The sequence below is a fragment of the Triturus cristatus genome, chromosome 6 (assembly GCF_964204655.1).
Source record: "Triturus cristatus chromosome 6, aTriCri1.1, whole genome shotgun sequence".
NCBI classification, from domain to species: Eukaryota; Metazoa; Chordata; class Amphibia; order Caudata; family Salamandridae; genus Triturus; species Triturus cristatus.
Genome location: NC_140589.1, coordinates 613,287,224 through 613,309,365, shown reverse-complemented (window position 1 = coordinate 613,309,365; position 22,142 = coordinate 613,287,224). Strand labels below are relative to the sequence as shown.

General features: G+C 42.6%; 1 protein-coding gene across 1 annotated transcript in view; it reads right to left on the bottom strand.

Moving 5' to 3' along the window:
- Nucleotides 1-22,142, bottom strand: part of LOC146817632 (uncharacterized) — a 68,529-nt gene extending 46,387 nt beyond the window's left edge. Inside the window, exons 1-2 of the mRNA XM_085609648.1 lie at nt 22,029-22,142; nt 8,873-9,001 (exon numbers count right to left, since the gene is read on the bottom strand). Of these exons, the coding sequence (XP_085465774.1) occupies nt 8,873-9,001; nt 22,029-22,103 (204 nt within the window). The 5' untranslated portion in view covers nt 22,104-22,142. The remainder of the gene's footprint in view (nt 1-8,872; nt 9,002-22,028) is intronic.

The following is a 22,142-nucleotide window of genomic DNA, read 5'->3' as shown; positions in this document are numbered from 1 at the left end:
CAATTAGTGCTGCAGGCCCACTAGTGGCATTTAATTTACAGGCCCTGGGCACAGGTAGTACTACTCTACTAGGTACTTACAAGTAAATTAAAGATGTAAATTGGATATAAGCTAATGTTTCCATGTTTTAGGGAAGGAGCACAGGCACTTTAGCACTGGTTAGCAGTGGTAAAGTGCGTAGAGTCCTAAAGCTGACAGAATTCAGGAGGTCTGAAGGCAAAAAAAAGGTAGGAGAAAACCATGCCAAGGATGCCAGTCTAACACCCAGCATTCACAGAAGGGTTGCCGATGAACAATCCATGTGAAAACACATTCTATAATTGGTTTTAGGATGTGGTCCTCAGTGGGTCTGGCCAAGAAGTGGGGAATATGGAAACAAGTATTATGTATGCTGTGGAGGGTTTGCCCCAGTGGCATTAAACCGCCAGTAATAATCTTCTCTTTAGCACTAAGCGGTGTATTATAGGGAACTAACTAAATTACCATTTGTGGGAGTGGAGTTCTTTATACATGCATGCAAGCTTTAAACAATTTTTAATTCAGGTGATTTGGAAGCTGGTGTATACAACTTATACAGAAATGTGCACATCAGATACAATTTCATTTCATGTGGACTACAGGGAGGTCAGATTTTATAGCCATGGTTCATCGGTATATATCCGGTTAAGCAATGTTTAACTTGATTATATATGTACTGATAGTCATACAACTGTTTACAATTCAATCGCTTTCTGTCCAACAAAATGGATTTACTGTAGGTGTGCTGCAAGGATAAATACACAAACGTGTGCATGAATACAATATTGCGGCTCTACTTATGGGGCCAGATTTTTAATGACCTCCTCATGTCATAGTGTTTCAATTAGATCTCCTTTTGTTTCAATGCAGAAATTATCTGCTTTCACAGAATGTATAGCTCCACTGGTGAGCTTCTTCCTTTGAGCACGTGTTTGCCTAGTGTTGTGTTAGAGTGGAGACAGCTCTACTGTGAATCTCTCTCAGATGAACTTGGTACAAAATTGGCCTTGGGGGATGTTTACAGGGACTAGACAATGTGTCATGCTAGCTAAGGACTTCCAGAGTTAGGATGACTTTAACACATCCCCAGCAGGGTCTACTGACCTGATCATAATATCTATATGATCACATCCCTCTTCAACGTTGCCAGTCCCCTACTCACAACATAGGCTCTAACCTTAATTGATCAGTGCCAGGCAGGAAAATATAGAGACCTCAGAACCTTTTACAGTGAAGCCAAACTAAAGCCTTAACCTACGCATCCATATGCAGCTCTCCACCCTTTTCCAAAATCACCTTAACTACGCCTCTCAGGAAGTGGTACTGAATGACAATATGAAAGTATTTCACGATTTAGCAAGGTATGGCTCTTTTTTTAAGAGCAAGGCATATGTACTGCAGTTTATACTCACTAACCTTTTGCAGCACTCTTAGCAGCCTTCTACATGCCATTGATGAATTAGTGGAGAGAGAGGTCTGAAATACTTATGCTGACCTTGTGCACACCACATTGGGGTGCAGGCAGGACTTAGGCAAGAACGAACTGAGGAGAGATGCTGCATTGCTTTGTGTTCTGGGGCCCACCACACATCGAGGCAGGGAGTCTACCTATCAATTGGCTTTCCCATTGTCTGCTCAGATCATGCACACATAGATTGAAGCCCCACTGAAAATCCCCTCATGTTTTCTTTCATGCTGTGCACAGCAGAGAGCTGTAGCACACCTGTATCATCAGGAAACAGCATCATTGACCACCCGTCAATGAACCCTAAGAGCAGAGAAGTGTCTGGTAAAGTAGTAGAGAATCTGGAGATGCATACAAAGCAGGATATTGCTACTAAGAACTTTTCATCTGCAGGTGAAGCTGTACGTGGGCTCCAGAGATTGCTCTTGGGCATTGGAGGCTATTTCTGATGATGTGGGTGAGCCTGGAAATTGTGGGTCAGACTTGGGCATTTGGACCTATGCCTATATTTCAGCTGTGCATGGACATTTACAGCAATATGTTTTCATGTGTGGTGGCTGAGCCTGGTCAAATGATGGCGGGCACACAAGTGTCTGCTTCTGATTAGGTATTTGAAGCTCTTCCTGGACATTTGAACTATTACTGGGTCTGGCCATTTACATCTATTTCTTGGCAACCGTGAGTTGAATTGGGCATTTGTAGGTCTACATGGGCATATGATTGTTCCCTGACAGATCACAACAGTGTGCATGTTTATATTTGGAAGGTATCAATAATAGATGTGAATCTGTTTTTATTGCTTTTTTATTTTTGGGCCTGTATGTTTTTTTAAACTCCGGTAATGTTACTTCATGTGATCTCATAATGATCACATGTTTTGGGATACTGCATCCTGTGATTTCCTGGGGCAGATAAGGTCATGTGACGTCTCTTCTCAGGTGTCATTGGAGTAAAATGACATATGATGTCACTTTTACTCATTCTGGCACTTTAGCAATTTGACATGATGTATTGTTTACTAGATTGTATGTATCTGTTGACGTTTTTTCTTTTCATCGCTTCCAGCCCAATAAAAGTACTTGACTGACTGACTGATAATGCTCATCTCTGCTGACTAGATGATTTCCAGGGCTTTAGCCAATTTGGTTATAACTGTGGCAAAACAGAAGAAGTCCTCTGAAAACCTTTGTAGGACACTGGAAATTCTTCCTCTTGGGAGCTTTTCAGCACACCGGCATTCTGGATACTGATGAGCAAGGTTGAATTAGAAATACAAGGAGAGATTCGTTTAGCACTTTCCCAAACAGTGCACTCATTAAAAGGAGATCACCAAAGAGCCTTTGACAGTACTCCAGTAGTGGCTGGTGTTGACGAAGAGTGGCGGGGTAGAGGGGAAGGGATCGGGGGATGACAAAATAAAAAAATAAAACTTACCTGCAGCCGGTGGCGTCACGCTTTTCTGCTCCTTCCTCCACAGGCACAGGCTACCAGACTCCATTACGGCCAATCCTGACGCTGCTCTCCTGCTGCTGGTGGCAGTATGAAAGCAGCGACAGGATTGGCCTGAGTGCCGTGAATTTGTGCTCCCAGTTAGACTGGAAGCCTGCGCCTGCTGTCTCCAACCCGGCAATGCAGCTCGGGTTGGATACCGCTTCATTGCGCATGACGGTTCGGCCGGCCTGAGACGTCCGGCCAAACCGTCATGCTCACTGACAACAGTGCCTCTCCTCCTGCAGCCTGTCATCCCCATAGCCTCCTCTAAAAGACTCAGCAGAAAAGGAAAAATAAAACGATAATAAACGTGTTTATTATCATTTTATTTTTCCTTTCCTGCTGTTTTGAGGCAGCTGGCGTGGGCGCGACGCTCAACCACCATAGCGGAGGAGCCACGGCTGCAGTACTCTGTGGTAAATGCTGGACCAAGATGGGCTAATGTAAGCCACTTGCACTCCTTAACCTTGTAGCCTTCTTCAAGTGATCTTGAGAATACTAATCACCAGCGCTTAGACTACTGCCAGGATCAAGCCCACTTGCGACATCAGCTCCTCATTCATCCACCTGGCACCAGCAAGAAGCCGGACAAAGACACCAATGTAGTTTTCTGTTTGAGAGGTCTGAGGCTTAGAGAACCAATACTAACTGGAACTGGATACTTTGCTGATTTTAGCATGCAGGGAAGGAGTAAAAAGGTAGGTGTAGCAAGTGGTGCCATGATAGCGAACACCTTCAACATGGACCTCAGGAAAGAGCCCAAATGCTCTCAGGCAATGGGAGAGAGATACAGTACCTAAGAGAGTCTTGTGAAGTCATGAAAAGACAGTGAAGAAGAAGGAGCTTATCAGGCCTCTTGCAAGGGCTGCTTCAACTCTGAATCTTGGTGCTTGTAAGTAGACAAAGAAGAAGAAGAGGCTTGTGGTGTTTGATTTGTTTCTTCTTGATCCTGGGCTGAATGGGTGGGAGAGTCTTTTAATACCACCTTTCAAATGACTTACTGGGAGGCTGGGAGTCATGGCCCCAGTACTTGGGAGTCATAATCTTGGCCTCGCGCTCCTTTTAAGTCTCTGCATTGTATCTGCCGACATGCAAAGGAGGATTTTGAGATTAATTCTACGCATCACCCAAACGTGTTATGGCGAAAGGTCACTGCAAATACATTTCTGTACTTGACACAGTGCCGAACTTCAGCTGCAACGTGCTACTTGAATTCTATTTTTCACAGAAATAGTTGAATAATGCCAAATAAATGACTGTAATAATAAATTGACCAGGACCCTAAAGTTTCTGGATTAAAATAAAAATTAAATGATCACAATGTTCCAAGCAACTATGCCGACCTGTTGTGGCCCATCTCGTGCGGTGATGGGGCTCCATGGCAAGACACATTTAGGTGCCACCTAACTCCCATTGATGGAAATTAAAATGTCTGCATTCTGTGTGATAGTTGGGGTTTATTTTATAAGATGAAGAATCTGCGTGACGAAGAATTCAAAATAAAGATATTTACCTTATGGCTGTAACATGTCATTCCAACTGTGGGAAAATAAATAGGACATCGTCCTAATGGTGCTTGTGCACTGGGTAGCAAGTGCAGACGGTATCACTATCTTAAGCAGAAGAGGTAAGCCGCATCAGTACTCTTTAGATTACGGAAGATACTGGAAGTTATGGTGTAATGGCGGTAGGGGTAGTTAGTATAAGTATAGTTATTAAGTCCCTATGTTTTACAGATGGACAATGATTCCATTTTTGATTAACAGAATAATACCGTGTGACTCAGTGTCTTTAGGCCCCTGTTATTACTTTTTAGAAGTAAATACAATCATTGTTTTTGTTTCATTACTGAATGTGTAAGTCTGTATTAGCTTTAAATTAAAAGGTCATTAGCGTATTATATGGGTCAACCAATAAATCACAAATTTATAGAGTGCAGCACATCATCTGTAAGGGTCTCGAGGCGCTGGAGATGTTGGCTGCTGCGTGGTGGTCCAGTCACTCAAACAGCCAGGTCTTTAGTTCTTTTGTTAATTGCTGGAGCGTTGGTGCAGTCCTGAGGTGCAGGGGAGGTTATTTCATGCCTTGGCTGCCTCGTGCGAGAAGGAGTGTCCTCCGTAGTTTGTTCGGCGTTCTGTGGGGTGTCTGCAAGGGAGAGGGAGGCGGATCAATGGTGTCTGGTCAGTTAGTGGAAGGTCAGTTGTTTATTGATGTATGCTGGTCCTTCATGGTGCAAGGCCTTGTAGGCTTGGGTTAGCATCTTGGACTGGCATCTCTTCTGAATCGATAGCCAGTGTAGCTTCTTGAGATGGGGTGTGATGTGGGTCCTTCTGGGGAGGTCAAGGATAAGTCTTGCCGCTGAATTTTGTATTGTCAGGAGTCTCTTCAGGAAGTGTGCAGTGATGGGTGGGTATGTACAGGATGTTTCCATAGTTGCGAGATAAGGATGCAAAACTTAGGCTGCTAATTATTAAGAAATAGATATAAAAAAGATGTATTATGAATTTCCATCTATACCGCCAATTAATGTATAAATGATAAAGAATACAATTTTTTATCTAAATTTGATGTTTGATTTTTTATTTGCTGATTGGAACAAGAAAAAGTTGCTTTGCCACCATTTTGAGAGAATTGGGAAACTGGGAAGAGCTATTTTGTTCTGAAGAAGGTTGTTATGAAATAAGATTTCACTAAAATGTGCATCAACATTTTTAAACTCAATAAATGATTGAAGGGATTTATAGAGTGTGCGGCTACTCCACGAGTGTCCCGGCGCTAGGCACGTGGAAAATGTTGAGGTTCGTTATCAATTATTCTTTAAACAGGTAGGTTTTCATTTGCTAATGGAATAATTTTATGTCTAATAGGCATCTGAGGGGAAACAGAAGATCATTTCATAGTTTGGTCGCCAACAGTGAACAGGCAGAGCCACCACACCTTTTCTTTTTTGTGCGTGGGACGGATAGAAAATTAGCTGATTGCAAACGCAATGCTCTTTGCGGACAATAGTTGGTCAATCTACCTAGCAGGTAGGCAAGGCCCGTTTTATAGAAGGCCGATTGTGGCACTGTTAGTGCTTTGAAGATGATCCTCTTCTTCACTGGTAAATAGTGTACCTGTTTGCGGTAGTGAGTGATTAAGGTGTGCTTTGGGAGCTTATATAGAAGTCGAATGGCCATGTTCTGAACTTTTTATAGTCTATATTTCAAATAGTCTGGTAGTCCCATATATAGCACTTTTGCGTAGTCGGGTCTGGATAGGATCAGTGCCTCGACCACGTTTTTTTTAGCATTCTAGGGTGAAAGTTTAATAAATGTCCTCAACATTCAAAGGATCTGGCACAAATGCTTGACCATAACAGAAATGTATTTGAGAGTTAACTGATTGTCCACTATGACCCCTAGATTTCTCACTCTGTCAGTAGGGGTGGGAGCGAGACAGTGGGATGGCCAGGCCCCTGATCAACCTTGGTTGGGGTCAGATCCAAATATTAAGACCTCCATCTTGTCTGGGTTGCATTGTGGTGCATTGGATTGGGCCAAACCAATACTGCCGTCACACAGGCTGAAAAGTGTTCTTAGCCTCATGGTCGTTTCAGTTGTATGTTAGCAGCAGATGGGTGTCTTCATCATACCACCTTGATACTGAGGGATTCTTCTATAAGGTGTGCCAGCGGAATCATATGTATATTAAAAAGAGTAGGGCTTGGGGCTGAGCCTTGGGAGACGCCGTAGTTGACTGGTTTTGTTTCTGAGTGGAACGGTTTGAGCCAGACCGCCTGTTCCCTGTGTCTTATGAAGGAAGTTGGCAGGGTATGCTCAGACGTGAGTCCCTTGCTCACTTTGCCACTGGATTCAAGCAAGCCTGGCTGAAGACGGCTGAAATGCCAGAAACCGGTCCTAGGAAGCTTGATTCCGGTCCAGGGAAGGCATGCTTGGCAGTTCGGGCTGGACTGTTCCCATGAGGCACAGGGTCAGACTGATTTGCATATGGCCATGTCTGAACTGGGGTGGCAGAGTGGGCTAAAGAACGGTGATGGATCAAACCCAGATCTGTTGACTGGGTGTGAGTGTTTGATTGGTTCTGATGCTCCGTCCATCACCACCCCCTTTTGTACCGTTATGAAGGATTCTAGCCAGGCCAAGGCCTTACCATCTACCCCAATAGTGGCGGGGTGGCATGGCAGGCTCTCATGTGAGATGGTATTGAATGCTACCGAAAGGTCCAGTAGGATCAAGGCGGCATTGTACCCGGCATCTAATGTAAATTTAATGGAGTCTGTAATCTCCATCAGCGCGGATTCATTGCTGAGCCGGGTTCTGAAACCGGATTGTAAGGGGGAAGAAGGTTAGAGATTTCCAACAATGACATTAGCTGGACGTTAATTGTCTTTTCTAAGATCTTAGAAGCTCCTGTACGGAAAGATATCAGTCTGAAATTTGAAAGTATTTCTGGGTCTGCATTAGGTTTTTAAAATAGTGGGATGACATTAGCCATTTTCTGTGCAGAAGGCACTAGTCCTGTGTTCAGGGAGGTGGTAAAAAGTTCTTGGTAGATGGGGCTCAAACTAGTCCGTAACCACCTCATGACTTGGGGCTACCTCATGACTTGGGGTAATCACTGTTTAGGCAAGTTCACATAGAAAGGGCGGCTTTGATGAAATATCTTTGATGGCTGCGATTAATGAGTAAAACAGGAACATATGTGTTAGTTTTGTATTTGCATATATATGAAAGATGTAATTTGAAGAAGGTGCTTTTTTTAATAGAAATGAAGTTAGTAACAAATCATTTTCCAAAAATGTTAATTCAAAGATTTTGAAATAATCATATTCGTTTTGAAATGATAAATGGTACAAATTAGAATAAAATATGTTTTACAAGGATAAAATAAGGGTTTCGAGTGTTTTGAGCCTTCCTGTAACCTTAGTATACCAGTATACGTGCCTATCTGCAAGAAAAAAACATTAATGGCCTGTGGCACCATGATCAACAAACAGCAAACACAGGGACAACAATGCCCTACAAATCCTCCACTGTCGTCACGTCTTGCAGCTCCTTGTAGCCTTCAAGTTGATATTTTGGCAGTGAATGTGGTGTGAGGCCCAACTGGATAAAGAAACTTGGCAAGTCTTTAGACAACTAGTTTCCATTAAAACTACTGTTTTCCATAATGTTTTTTTTATTTACCTAGGAATGTAAACACTTTCCTCGTCGTCTTGTGTCCAGCTCGTTATCAGGAAATTAATTTACATAATTCATTTTCTTCATAAATCTAATTGGTTGAGTCATTAATAGTAGCTATCTAAAAATCAAAGTTAATTGAAAAAAGTATCTAAATTGGCCATTGAGGTTGTATTAGTCAATAAGATTCGTAATGCCATGTTAAAGAGATTTGCCAAAATGAGACTTGATCAACTGGAAAAAGACTTAATATTCTGGGAAAATACTGTTCTGAGGCTCTTCTAGTCCATATTTTTTACTTTGCATTCTAGGACCTATAGCCCTGATTCTATAATGGATAAACAGAATTACAAGTCCCAGACTGCAAAATAAAAATATCGACTGCATGAGCAACTCATGCACAGACCTGGGAATCTTCATCTCTCTCACAGAGAAAGAAAATGAGAGAAATGCTATCATTAGTAGTCTGGAGTAATGCATAGGTACCAGTAACTCACACATACCAAGCAGAAATTGAGAAATGTTCATTGTTTTGCTTACAGTACATTTCATGATTTTAAAAGAATACACATTACAAACTATGAATATTTCACAACATCAGTTGCAGTAAATACGTGGATGGAATGGGAATGGAAGAAAAATAGCCAATTGCAAATTAGCCCAATCACTGAGAATATGGAACAAGGTGAAACAATAGTTTAAGCGAACAATGTACCTTTTCAAGGTCAGTCCAATCGGTCACAATGCCGTGGTGAATTGGATACTTCAGGGTGAGAGTACTTCTTGCGTGTTGAGCCTCATGCCCGACATAGATCTCGTTGTCAAAACAGGTTGAGTCTTTCCCCTAAAAAAAATCAAAATATATGCATATATCTCGAAACATTTATTAGATCTGGTTTGTTAACCTTAGAGGTCTGCCAGGCTTCTGTACTAAACAAAAAATCCTAAAAAGAATGTGAGCATTCTTATGCATACACAGAGGGGCATTGTGTCAGCCCTCTTCAGTCATTGGTTTGTTTGATGCTTTTCACATTTTGCTTCAGCTCCAGGATAGCATTCAGCGTGGGGTAATGGGCTGGCCCACTTCAGCCACTGGCTCATGTGTCAACAACACACTTTAGCCATGAGCTCCACTGCTTTGTGAGGGATGGCATTTTGTCTCATCATATATGCAACCGCCTTAAAACAAGTGTGCTTTATTGGCAGGGTTCATGGGTCACTCCTTTATATTCAGGGCCGGACTGGGAACCCAAAGCAGCACAGGCAATTTTGTAGAACAGCCTCACCCCTCCTCCCGCACACCCCTGGGGAGGGGGGTGGGGTGCAAGTGTGAAGCACTACAGCTTTTGTTACTGGAATCGAGATTGCAGCAATCCTGCAAAACTAGCCCCCAGTAACAAAAAACGGCCCCCACTCCTGCAAAACCAGCCCCCCCCCCTCAGCCTCCCAGGAAAACCCGCGATGCCTGCTAAGGCCAGTCCAGCCCTGTTTATATTTCTTAGTGTCTGCTAGCTTCTGTGCCAATTTCTTTTGGCAAATGGGAGAGTTCAACGACTCATCTTCCACTGTTCCTTTCTTTGTTTGCTCTTTTTTTATTTTACCAGCACCTTGCAGTGTCCTAGCTAGTGAGATTGGGCCACTCAGAGCACCCAGCAGCTGCCCATCCAGTGCTGCTGGGCTGCATCAATGGAATGCAGTGAAACACAGCCTTCCTTCCCACTGTTTGTACACTGCGTGGCCATCTTGGAATGGTAATATTCATACAGAATCATTGTTTCCCTCTTCCAGGATGGCCACGAGTTTAGGTTCAGCGTGGTGGTCATTGTAGAACAGTAAAACAATAATATTCTATAATAAATACCGTTTCTGTATGACCACCATTTTGATTCTAAGCCTCATGGCCATCTTAAAACAATAAAGTACATAGTGTGCTATGTATACCAGCCCGCCTAAATGTCCATGTTTCATTATTTTTATTACGAGCATTTAGTCAGCAACATACTTTTTCTTCTCTTTTTTTTTTCTTTTTCAGGTGCATGGTTGCAATAAAAAATAAATGTTTCTCCAAGTCCTGTAAACTCAGATTACCTATGCTCAAATTCATTATCCAACACTTTAAATGCCAATGTCCAATGGATTAAAAAGATCTGCATCTTTACTTTGCGTTTTCCTCGTTGCAACCATTGAGAACCCAAGATCAATGCATAATTAGCTCAGGGCCTTTTGTCTCGCTGGCTACATCTCATCCAGTTTATAGAATGGGTGGCTTCACAGTCATGCAGTTTAGAAACAGTTCCAGCCTCATTCTGTGTCACCTCTAGGGCATTGCAGCCCAAACCTCCTTCCACCTTCTGCCACTGCAGGGGCCACAGCCGCAGACCTATCCTCTGTGCCTGCCATGCTCCGCAACTATATGCTTATGTGTTGTGGATTAAGTATGTACTTATTCCAGTCTGTCAAATGGGCTTAATATGGATTATAGTTTATCTAAAACTTGAATAACTTTGAATCTTCACCCACTGAAATGTATTCCATTCTGGTTTGTAAAAAGGTCTGAAAGGAGGAGCATTTAGTAGGAGAAAAGGGTGCATCTATAAAACCTACAATGTAAAGTTTCTTAATCCCATGAACAAGGCACAATTGAGTTCAGCGATGCTTTGACGCAGACAGATATCTAGACAGAGGTGTACAATAACTCTGTTGGTTTACATGACCATCTATGGCAGAAATAATAAGGAAAGAGACAATAATATGATTATGTGTCAAAGGACCTTGGACTCTCTAATATGAGAAATGAGAAAATCTTGGGAGAGAGGGTGAATAATGAGGGCCTTTCAGTCCGCTCTGGTAATTTGAGGGGTGAAAATGTCACTCACTAGACCATGGGTCCACTGAGGGGAGTAGCGTTGAAATAGCGTTTTGGTATAATTTTGGCTTTCATCAATGGACTGGGTTAAATGATATTGAAGGAATAGTTAAAATCTGTAGGATTTTGGTGCAACAGGAGACTTGTTGCGTCAACACCCCTCTGTCATGAAGCATTGTATTTGTTTTTCTGAGTTAGGTTTCGCTGCTGAACACGATAGGCTGGTAGGAGGTGTATCCACTTTTATCACTAAAAGGTCAGTAAGTAAGCACACTAGTGAGCAATCTTGAAATTCTAGTGGAATCGTCTAACTGCTCACAAATACTGAGAATAGCTTGCATAACTATCTACTTAAATTCTAGGTTAAATGCAGCTGAAACCTTGAGTGCACTTGGAGCACATGTTGAGTACCTATGAAAAACATACATGGACAATCGCATTTGTTTTAGGGGGTAACTTTATTTCAAGAAATGTATGCCTAAGCTAGGGCCAGTAGAACCCTAAATCGGCTGTGTTGTGTAAAATAAATAAACCAAAGAGAAACATTCAAATTGAAATTTCTCTGGATGAGCTAGGTTTATATATTAGAAGTCTAGATACTTGATTAACTCTGTAATTATGGAAGATTGGGCGATTCCTAAAAATCTGAGATTCCTGAATGAAAAGGGTGTGATTACTTCCCTATAATGACAGGTATTTCTATATCTGCACCTTCCCCGAATGAGAGACATTTTACCTGCATCTGGTAAAGGTCTACCTAATGCAAGATGGTGTGTTGCCCTTGAGCAAGGGTAAAATCTGAGATTACGATAGCGTTTGGAGGTATTTGGCAAAGCAAAACACAGATGGACCTGGAAAGAGGCTCTGTCACTTGGGGTGATTATGAGTTGAAAATGACTGAAATGTCAGGTTTCATTTTAATTCCTAAAAGGAAAGGCACATGAAGGATTTATAATCACTAGTTTAAAAAGAAAGTGGGTTATCAGACCTTATTCGAGAGACCATGGGGAAAAGACAGCCACTGGGTCCAACCATGGTGGATGGATTTGTTTATGACTGGTTTCCTGGGGTCCGCCCTGTTATGGATTTGCATACAGGGTACACCATTTCTGCACTTGACTTTCAGCATAGCGAGGGCAAGTAGTAAAAGGCTTCTCTGGGAAGTAGTGTGGGAGCAAGAACTCAGAACTCAACAGTAAACAAACACCATAAAGTTTTGTCTAGCCCAATTCTTATATTTTGTGTAAAAAGGCACTTTAATCACATAGCATGAGGTAATATTACACAGAGCAATTATAAGAATTAAATACAGGGCTTTTAATCCTACTTGCGATCTTCAGTGGGGTGCTACACTCTCCGGTACTCTACCGCTCTAAGGAAGTTTGCCAGCATCTGTAATCCCTGATGTGAAACATGGGACAAGGTACTGCTGAGAAATAGGCGCAAGAAAAAAACTGTTCTAGTCAACTTAGTTAGGCAAGATTTAACTTATGCCACCTCTGTCTTGAACTTGAGTACCTACTCTAGTGTTTGGGGTGAAGTGAATTGTATTACATCACAGCAGTCTCAAAAGTGAAAGAAAGCCCACTGGGGCTCAACATGGGGTTGTAACACACTAGATGAGGACTTAGATGGAAATGTCAATACCATCTTGTCAAATTGCAAGGTCCAATAGTCGTCCTTAGGATGATGTCCAATAGCAAGAATTCAAATCTGACATACTTCTCCTTAATATGTATATAGCAGGGCATTGCATATAATAATTGGTAAGATGCATGTACAAACTTTTTTCAACATTATTGAAGCATGAATAGCTATGATGGAAAGGCCGTAGCCCTGTAAAATAGAGAATGACCTTTAAGTGTACCAGCTGAAGAATACTGGCATGTTTTCTGAATGGCAAGCAATAACTTTGGATTCATTAGCGGTTGTGTGCACTGCTCCCGTCTGACTGACTAAGTACTTTCAACTCACGAGGGACTTTGTTTGGATTTCCCCAAAAATTATATAACATAAAAATGTAAGTAGATTCCACTTACTGTTGAAATCTAATAAACAGAAAATGAAGGACAGCAGCCCTGACTCATCATGGCTTACTGAAGCATTTAACTGTGAATCTACACATGTAAACAATATCTTCAACAATTCTAATAATCTAAAATGTAGACGTAAAGACCATAAGGCCTGACAGCATCTTGAGCATGCAGAGACTCCATTTTATGTATTTTTGCAAAATTATCAACAAGTTTGCCTTTGACACAGATGTCGCTTGCCCCCAAGAGCCTGTGAAAGTGTCAAGTCACTCAGACATACACATCAATAAGACACCTGATGCAACATCAGTCTGGAACAAGTGCCTTGTTATCTCTATTTCAAGGTCAAACCAGAAAGATAGCCAAAACAGTGTTTTCTGAATTGTTGTATTTTGACCTTATTTGTTTATAAGAATGTGTCTTAGACTAGCATCTTAATGCACATTGGTTATACCAGACATTCGTAACGTGATATTAGAAATTTCTACTTGGGTGATTCATTATGGATTGTACCCCTTCATCCTGCCGCCTCCAGTTGGGGGCCGAAGGGTTACCTAATGGACCCCCCTGCAAAACCCTGCACTGTGTGGTTGGCGCCGTGGGGTGCCGGCCACAGGGTGCAGGGTTTACACACAAACCCCAATTCTCCATAGGAGCCTGTGTTGTCGGTCGGAACACAGGCTCCCATAGGGATTAATGTGACTCTGACAGCATGAGGCCCTTGGAGTTTTGTGCATTGTTTCAACCCAGATTACTTCCTAGGAGTTCCTGTTTGAGGACAGTACTATATTTACAGAGGCCAGAAAATCATAGTTCCCTGTCACTTAGGGAAAAAGAAACTCAGGTTGCACATCAACGTCACCAAGGCATAGCAAAGAACAAGGCAAGATGCAGTGAGAAGGTACAGTGACATGAATACTCAAGTTGAAGAGACAGTAAACAACTGTGTCCTGTGCAAAGTCACTGGTTGCCCTGAACTGCCCATCATTAAAATTGACGGTGAATCCAAGTGCACCAACTTCAGTGCAGATTTCTGTTCTTCTCAACGAGGGACCATCTCTTGTTGTCATTGAAGCCTGATTGAGTGGGGTCTGTAGCAGAAATTGTTCAAATCACAGCATTTGAAGATGTCCATCATTAGCTAGACAAAAAATCATTGCAGTGTATGACATCCCTCAGGTGATCAAAACAGACAGCAAATCTCCAACGTGTAAAATGTTGGGCCTATCTTAACAGCTAGGACTCTTTCACCAGAAGATCCCCTCCTGTTGGTTCCATGAGTACCCTCAACAAAACACTATGGATAAGGGTAGAGCTGAACAACGTCAAAAGGGGCAGCCATCACTTTGTAAGAGTGTATTGCACCTCATGGCATTGTACTACAAAGATAGCACCAGCCAACCAAGGGTTCGACAGGCCAGTAGGGGATATCATCTCAGCAGCACCACACAAGCTCCCATTGAGTGCTGAATCCTTAATGAAGTCAGCAAATGAAAACCCGAATTAGCAACTATGCCAGCAAGGTTCAAAGGTCAGAAGTCAAGCACATCCACCCATGTAACATACCTTAAAGCAAGTTCCAGACCCCCTTCAACTGTGGTCTCTGGATCATCATTGCCAGGGAAGAGACAATAGTCACTGCCAGACAAGGAGGTGAAACAAAACCCAGAAAATATCAATGTTTAAACAACGGAAAGAATGGCTAAAGATCCAGATCCAGAACCCTTTCGACCTAAGCATGAGGAAGGCCTCAAGTTGTAATGTTCAGAAGAAGCCTGCTCAAGCCCCAACCCATGATACCTTTCCCAATCTCCAGCTAGGTTTGCCCACTGCAGTAGCATGGAACCAGCCTCCAGGCCACAAGAGAATAACAGAGGGAACACCAGGTACAATCTGTGGCAAAACTCAAGACCGTCTTAGATACCACTTTTGCTAAACTTGATACACAGTCCACATACAGTTGGATTCTTGGGTTCCTCTTCAGTCTGAGTTGAGAAGGGATGCAGTGTGCCACCTGGCACACATGTCATGATGTCACATACATGCACTCACTCGTACACCAGTGCAGCTGACCAAGAGAATAAACAAGAGTTTGCGCCAGTCACAATTGTACCCTGTGGACCTTGAGTGAGTGTCCTACTGTCATGATCTAGCCTGCACCTGCATTCATTGCAGCGCCCCACCACTCTACTGTGGTCAACTCATTGACCTACTTATTGACAGTATTCTCTCGATCTTTTTATATAGGACTCAGAGACCTCAATAATTGGATTGATTTCATGAGCTTAATCAATGTTGTTTACTTTTCAGCATATATCTCTCCAACACCCCACACACCTTGTATTTCAGCTGCATACACCACAGTGCTTTTTGGGAGATCTCAAACACACAATTTCTCCAACTTCACTGTATGAGATACGCTTCTGGTCCAGCGCCTCAAACAGCTAGCGTGCAAAGTAGCAGCGACAGCACCAGTGATGACAGGATAACGGAGACTCATGCAGAAGGGTGAGCCATTTTATGTAGTGAACTAATATAGCACTGCACCTTTTTCTTTCATAGTACTGGCCTCTTTAGCAGATATATAACCTGATGAGGATTTTCAAGGTCGATAGTGTACATATAGACTGATACTTAGTGAAGACATTTTTTCTGTATAACTTGTTGAATTTTCCACCACAGTGATCTTAAGCCCAGTACATCAAATCCAGCACACAGGATGTAATCAGACTGTGGAGGCATGTCCACAGGATGGGTGTGGACCAAGCAGAACAAGATTAATATTCTCTCAGACTCTTCTATTCCCTTTTCACCCACTTATGTGTGTTGTTTGCCTCTTTATAGTTTTGACTGTAGTTGCAAGTGAGCTAAGGAACCACCAACTACACCACAGAGGTTAGGGCAAGTTTTTACCTTAAAAGGTAGCATGGAGTTGTGAAGCTCATCCATGTCTTCTTTCCTCTCTCCTTCTTCTCCAAGTAGGATAATGTCAGGTGCTTACTTCTTTTCCATATGGCTCCTTTTGAGTGATCTGTTATGTGAGAAGTTGGCCTGGTATATACTGTCCACTAGTTATAGTGGGCACCCTGTACCAGTCCAAACAACCCCTTATTGGTTATAGGTTAAAGACAACCTTTATTGAAAGCTATCCTAGTGGTAGCTATGGAGAGCAGCCTTCAGGCTAAGTCTTGAACGAATGTAAAACAGCTTGTTTTACCAGTCTACAATCACTTGAGTGCCTAAATGAAAGACATCCACACCAGGTACACACCCTCCTAGTCTCTTTATGAGACTAGAGGTCAAAACACATAAGTTAAACTTCAATAATCACAGTAAAATAGCACAATTACACGTCAGGCCCTAGGGGCGAGCCAAACCATATACTAAAATAGTGCTATAAGAACCACAACTTAACTAGACACAAGGCCTATAGCCTGTAGAATCCCTGGGACCCCAAGGAACCACCCAAGGTAATGACACAGGGGACCCACAGGGGACGTGTGCAGTGTGTGAACACAGCTGCGAGCTCCCGTTAGCTTCAAAGGGGAAAGTCGTTGTTAGATTTTTAAAGATTAGGGACACTTAGAATTGAGTCGGGACCAAACCCTTTTGGACTTAGGAGGTTCTAGTGCTAGCACCCACGGAGGCACCGGAGTACTCGTGTTATCTCACCCAGGGAAGCCGGGTGCATAGGTGTCTTTTGGTGTCGGGTCGCGTCGTCGATTTCAATGGGAGCTGGCGAAGAAGTGCTGCTGCCGGGAAGATGCAAAGTGTCCGAAGAGATCCAAGCCTGGATCGAAGATGAGAAGAACCTGAAAGCAGAGGGGACAGAGTCTGGGTCACTAGCCAGTGACCAGGAAGGCGATAGGCAGGTGCCCACCTATGTTGGGTGATTTCAGATGAAGAAGGTGAAGCTTGACTCTTTAGCCACGAGGACCAGGAGGCGTCGAGGACAATCAGGAGCTGGATTCGAGCTGTCTCACAAAGGATGTCGAGTGCTGCAGTGTCGGTGCCCAGATTGGACACAACAAGCCTTGGCAACAGCAACCCACGCAGAAACGGGAAAGATGCTTCGGTGCAGACCAGCAAAGTCTGTGGGACTCACCACTTGGTTGAGAGTCAGGGCATTTCTGGAGCAACCAGGGAAGCCCAAGGAAATACAAAGTTACCCCCTCAGGGACCCACCAGTCAGCGGACCAGGGATCACAAAGGGACCTCAAGACGAAACACAAAATGGCAGCCCACGGGTCACTCGGAGTGACTAGGCTGACAATCTTTGGTGGATTTAGTGTTCGAGGTGGGTGCTACAAGTGAGCCCAAGCACGACTTCAAGTGACGTCGAGAAGTCAATGCACTTGCAGAAATGCACAGTGACCAGGAGTTCCGGTTCCACACTACTCACAAGGGCTGTGGGTCTCAGCTTTGCTGGGGACTCGGGTCAGCCTTTGAGATGTCTGGAAATCCTCTTCCTGGGCTGCAAATACTTCAGAGTCTGGCAGGAGCTTCGATAATGCAGACCAGAAAATTGCTTTGTTGGTGCCTGCCAAGCAGGGGAGTCACTCCTTGACCCCAAGGGAGATTTCTTCAGTCCTCTAGTCTTGAGTAGAGCGTCGAAGTTCCAGGATTCAGCTTCAGAGTTTCGTCCAGGGATATCTAAAGTTATGGTTACAGAGATTCCTTACTTATACCCAAGGAAGGGGTTGGACTAGCACTGGGGACCCACCTATGGGAGGGTTTGGAAAGAGGGGTGGCTACACCCATGTCCTTTGTCCAGTTTCACGCCAGAGCAGGGGCTGGAAGCCCCTGAATTGGTTTGAGCTGGACTATGCACAGGGACACCAAATGTGCCTAGCGGGCAACGAGGATGCCTGACTAGGAGAAAACATAAAACATAAAAGCTTGCATTCAGAGCTCATTTCCCTTTAGGAGAAGACAATTCATAGGCGACGCGGGCTGCGAGATGTTTTCAGGTATTTTGCCGGCTGGCGCTGAAGGAATGCTTTCCTTCGTCTATTTGTTTCAATATGAAACGTTTCAACACACACTGAAACTGGTTTTTAATTTCACAGAGAGTCTACGGAAGAATACGTGACTCCATTTGTGTCTCTACCCGTAACACAGGGCAATTTGGAAAGCCCGACGGCGATGCCATATGCTAGCCGCCTAAAGGTAAATTACTTTTTACTTTTAACCTGATGATAATCCGCTTTTACGATTCACTTTACACTAATATGATCTCCTTTGTCAACATAGAGCCCACAAGAGCAGACTCCGGAACTGGAGCTGAACGTCTAAATGCCAAACACGTTTAACAAAGTTTAAAGGTCAGTCTCTTTGGTCAAACACGACCCCTTTTTCTGTCTGATTTAGGCCCAATATACCAACGAGGCGGTTCTCTCTTTGTGTAGATACATCGAAGAGCCCGTGAAGTGCAAGACCACAGATATCTCCAAACAGTGGTTTGAAAATCATACATAGGTCAGTATCCTGCAATGGCATTTTTAATTTTTAATTAACTATAATTCTATCAGTACATTAATAAACGCGGGTCTACGTTAATTTAGAATTACTCTGAGCTCCATCCTGGACAATGTTTCTTACCACAAGAGCGACGACTGTGCTCTTTGACTACTAATTTGGATTCTTTGTGAACCACATTGGAAGAGGTGAGCGTATGCTATAAGTCTCACCTTATAAACAGTCTAGACACATGTGATTCCTAAATTTACAAATCCCCTTTTATTATGCAGGCTACACACCAATTTATTTCCAGTCCTGAAGAAGACCCTCATTTTATGCTACACTAAAGCACAAGATTTAGTAGGGTCGAAACGTTGACGCCTAATTAGAAGTAAAACATTCCTCAGTGACCCTATAAATTGTACAAAGAAATTACAGGTCTATGTGTGAATATATGTACTTTTTCACTCTATAATTTTTGAATTTTACTTTGTTATTTGTGTTTGTTCATAATGTAGGTGTCATGATGTTTGTACGTTATACACAATAATGCACAGTGTCACATATTTTTCACTTTAATTATTATGTGTAATACTTGCTTTTCCATGATTAATCTTTTGATTTGACCTAATAAATTAGTGTATGTCACAATTAATTTGTGCTAGTGTATTATCACCATGTGTTTAGACACATTTTGAAGAAACATTTGTGACATCCCAAGTAAGTAAAGGGATTGATAACTTTGAAGTTATATTTGATGTTAAGTAAACTTGTAGCAGAACCATTGTTCGCTTCACATGATTGTCCCCAGGTTCTGCACGATACTGGGTATCCCCATTGATTAATACTGTGAATATATGAGTAGGCAGATTTATTAGATGATCCATTTTCAATAACCAAGTTCCTCTAGCTGCTGTTTGTGGTTAGTTAGAATAAACACAATATATTTAGACAGAAGATTAATTAAAAGTCCTAAGCTGAAACAGATCTTGTGCAATACCATGTTGATTAACATTGTTAATTGTTCTATTTGTAAAACAATAAAAATACAAATTTGAATACAGCATATTCTGCAAACATTAACAGCTCTCCAAATGAAAAAGAACAAAATGTGTTCATTGTGACTGGTGCTTAAATTCTGCTGGTGGTTGCAGGTGGGAGATGCTGGCACTCCTTTTAATGATTCGCCTGCACAGCGCTTGCGCTGTGAAGTCTATTGTGTTTAATATAAATCTTAAAAGGACTTACATCCCGCCCTTGCTTTTATTGGTTCGCATGCTTGCCACTTACTTTTCATCTATTTCTATTGGCTGTCACACAATATTTCCTGATGTTCCTCGTGCGTTTGCTGTTATCAGTCTTCCGAAGGCCCAAGTACTCCTTTTCATCTCGGTTGGTGGGTGGAACCTCTTTTATTTGGTTTTGTCTGCATCAAATCTTTTGTTTAGGTTTACTTAATATCTCTCCCTGCCTGAACGCATTTGAAGCATCCTTGTAATCTCTCCCTGCCTGCACGCATTTGAAGTGTGCTTGTTGTCTGCATGTTTTTCATGGCGCCCTCTCTGGTATGTGAAGCCCCTCACTTTCATGTTTGCTTGTTTGTAGCCCTACATCTATGAGCCAGCCTCGAATTTCATGGAAGGCTTTGAAGATCTAGCCATCCAGCATATGGTGCAGTTGCTTCCTTTTAAGGAAGTATTCACAATCGATCTGCAGCCCCACTGGTTGTCTCCATTACAGTTCTCCCGTGGGCACCTATTGTTGCACTGTTGCCGGGCAGTGCAACCCGCACCGGACAGCTCGCAGCTTCATGTTGATGCCCGCGCAGCCACCGCTCTCTTGTCCCGACTGCCTTATGCATGCTCCCTCGATAATATTGCCACCTGCTCTGCTAGACCCATTTGACTGCACCACGATCCTCCTGGGTTGCAGCAAGGCACAACTAGGCTCCTCAGGTTAGTTGCTTTGCCCTGATAGTGTCTCTAGCCCACAGGACATGCACTCCTCCGCATACTTCTTGAGTGGCAGTCGGTATGAGAATGTTCACTGGCTCTTCGAGGGTGACTCTTGTGTGGGGTTGCTTCCATCTGTGCTTGTTGTGTGATTCGGGTCTCCATCTCAATAGAAAGAAGCACAACATCCATGCTGCTTCATTGTCGGGGTAGTCCTTCAGTTCCTAGTAGGGGTTAGCAAACAGCCTTTCTTATCTCTTTATACTTTTTCACCTCTTCTTTCCTATTTACCCTTTCGCTGTCTCCTCTCTCCCATCTGCCTGTCCCTTAGTCACTTACATTTCCTTATAACTTGCTTTCCATTTCTTTCCCATGAATGGCGAGGCTACGGAGGAGTAGAGCGAGACATCAGAAGGGATAGTACTATGGTGAGTACCAAAGCTCCTATCACAATACCCAATCTATCCTACAGGCTGTGAGACAAAAGGAAGACCCCTTGACCTACAGAGACTATCAGAGAATAATCACAGCTGATTATTCATTTGAGTCTTCAAGCAAGAGCAAAAGATTCCCTACTCTTCGAACTCAACTGAGACAGAATAATATTAAATATGGTCTTCTGGATCCTGCCCTAATGTTAATCACAGATACAGTAAAACATCTGAGTCCTTTGATCCGGAAAAGCTAAGCAACAGCCATGCTCATGTCCTACACTTCTTCAGGAGTCACAATACACATGTTTTTGAAGAGCTCTCTTCTCTTCTTGCAACATTGCTCACTCATGTTCCTTAACTTTGACTCGCTGCTCCCTGACCTGAACTAAAACAAAACTCGAGTTTCACTTTCAAATATAGAACTCAAAATTCACCAACCAGATGGAATAACCCAAAATCTGAACCTTTTGTAATAAAAAAATGCTCTCAACATTCAAACATATAACATTCTTGTTAGGTTTTGCCTGCACAGTGGTTGCTCTCTGTTTGTTTGATTTCTCCTCCACTCGTTACCTAATCTCCCCATGGCTGCACGCATTTCAAACATGCCTTGGCTCTGCATGTTTTTTTTCTTTGTCCTCCGCCCTTTACCTAATCTCCCCGCATTATATTATCACCAGTTACTGCACAATATATTAGCTTTCTCAATAAACAAATCATAAAACATTTTTTTTAAAGTTTCAGTAACTTATATTGCACAACTGCTCACCAAGATAAAACTTACAACAAAACATGAATATTAATAACATGGGCAAACCCTATTGCATTTACCAATGCTTGTTTGTTATAGTGACTTCTTCTTCACCATCAAACGCTGACCCAGAACAAAAATGAAAAGCAGAAAATAGAGAAGGAAGGCAGGAGAAAAATATAAGAAAAAAATGACAAAGTGAAAAAGAAAGGACAATAAAGAACCTGCAAGAGGGGGATAAAGTTTCAGGACGTGTGGGGCAGTGAAAGCACATATTAAGCACAAATCGTTATGCAATGGCATCATGAATTTTCACAGTTTATTTGAATTCAGCACACATTCCACTAGAAAGTGAATACGTCCTGCCACAATTACCTTCTCTTTGGTGAATCCTACAACAGTAGGAAAGACAGTGATGGGTAAATCATGTCCAGCAAAGCCTGCTTTCATCAATCCTGACCCTACATCGAGTACCACTGGAGTTTTGAA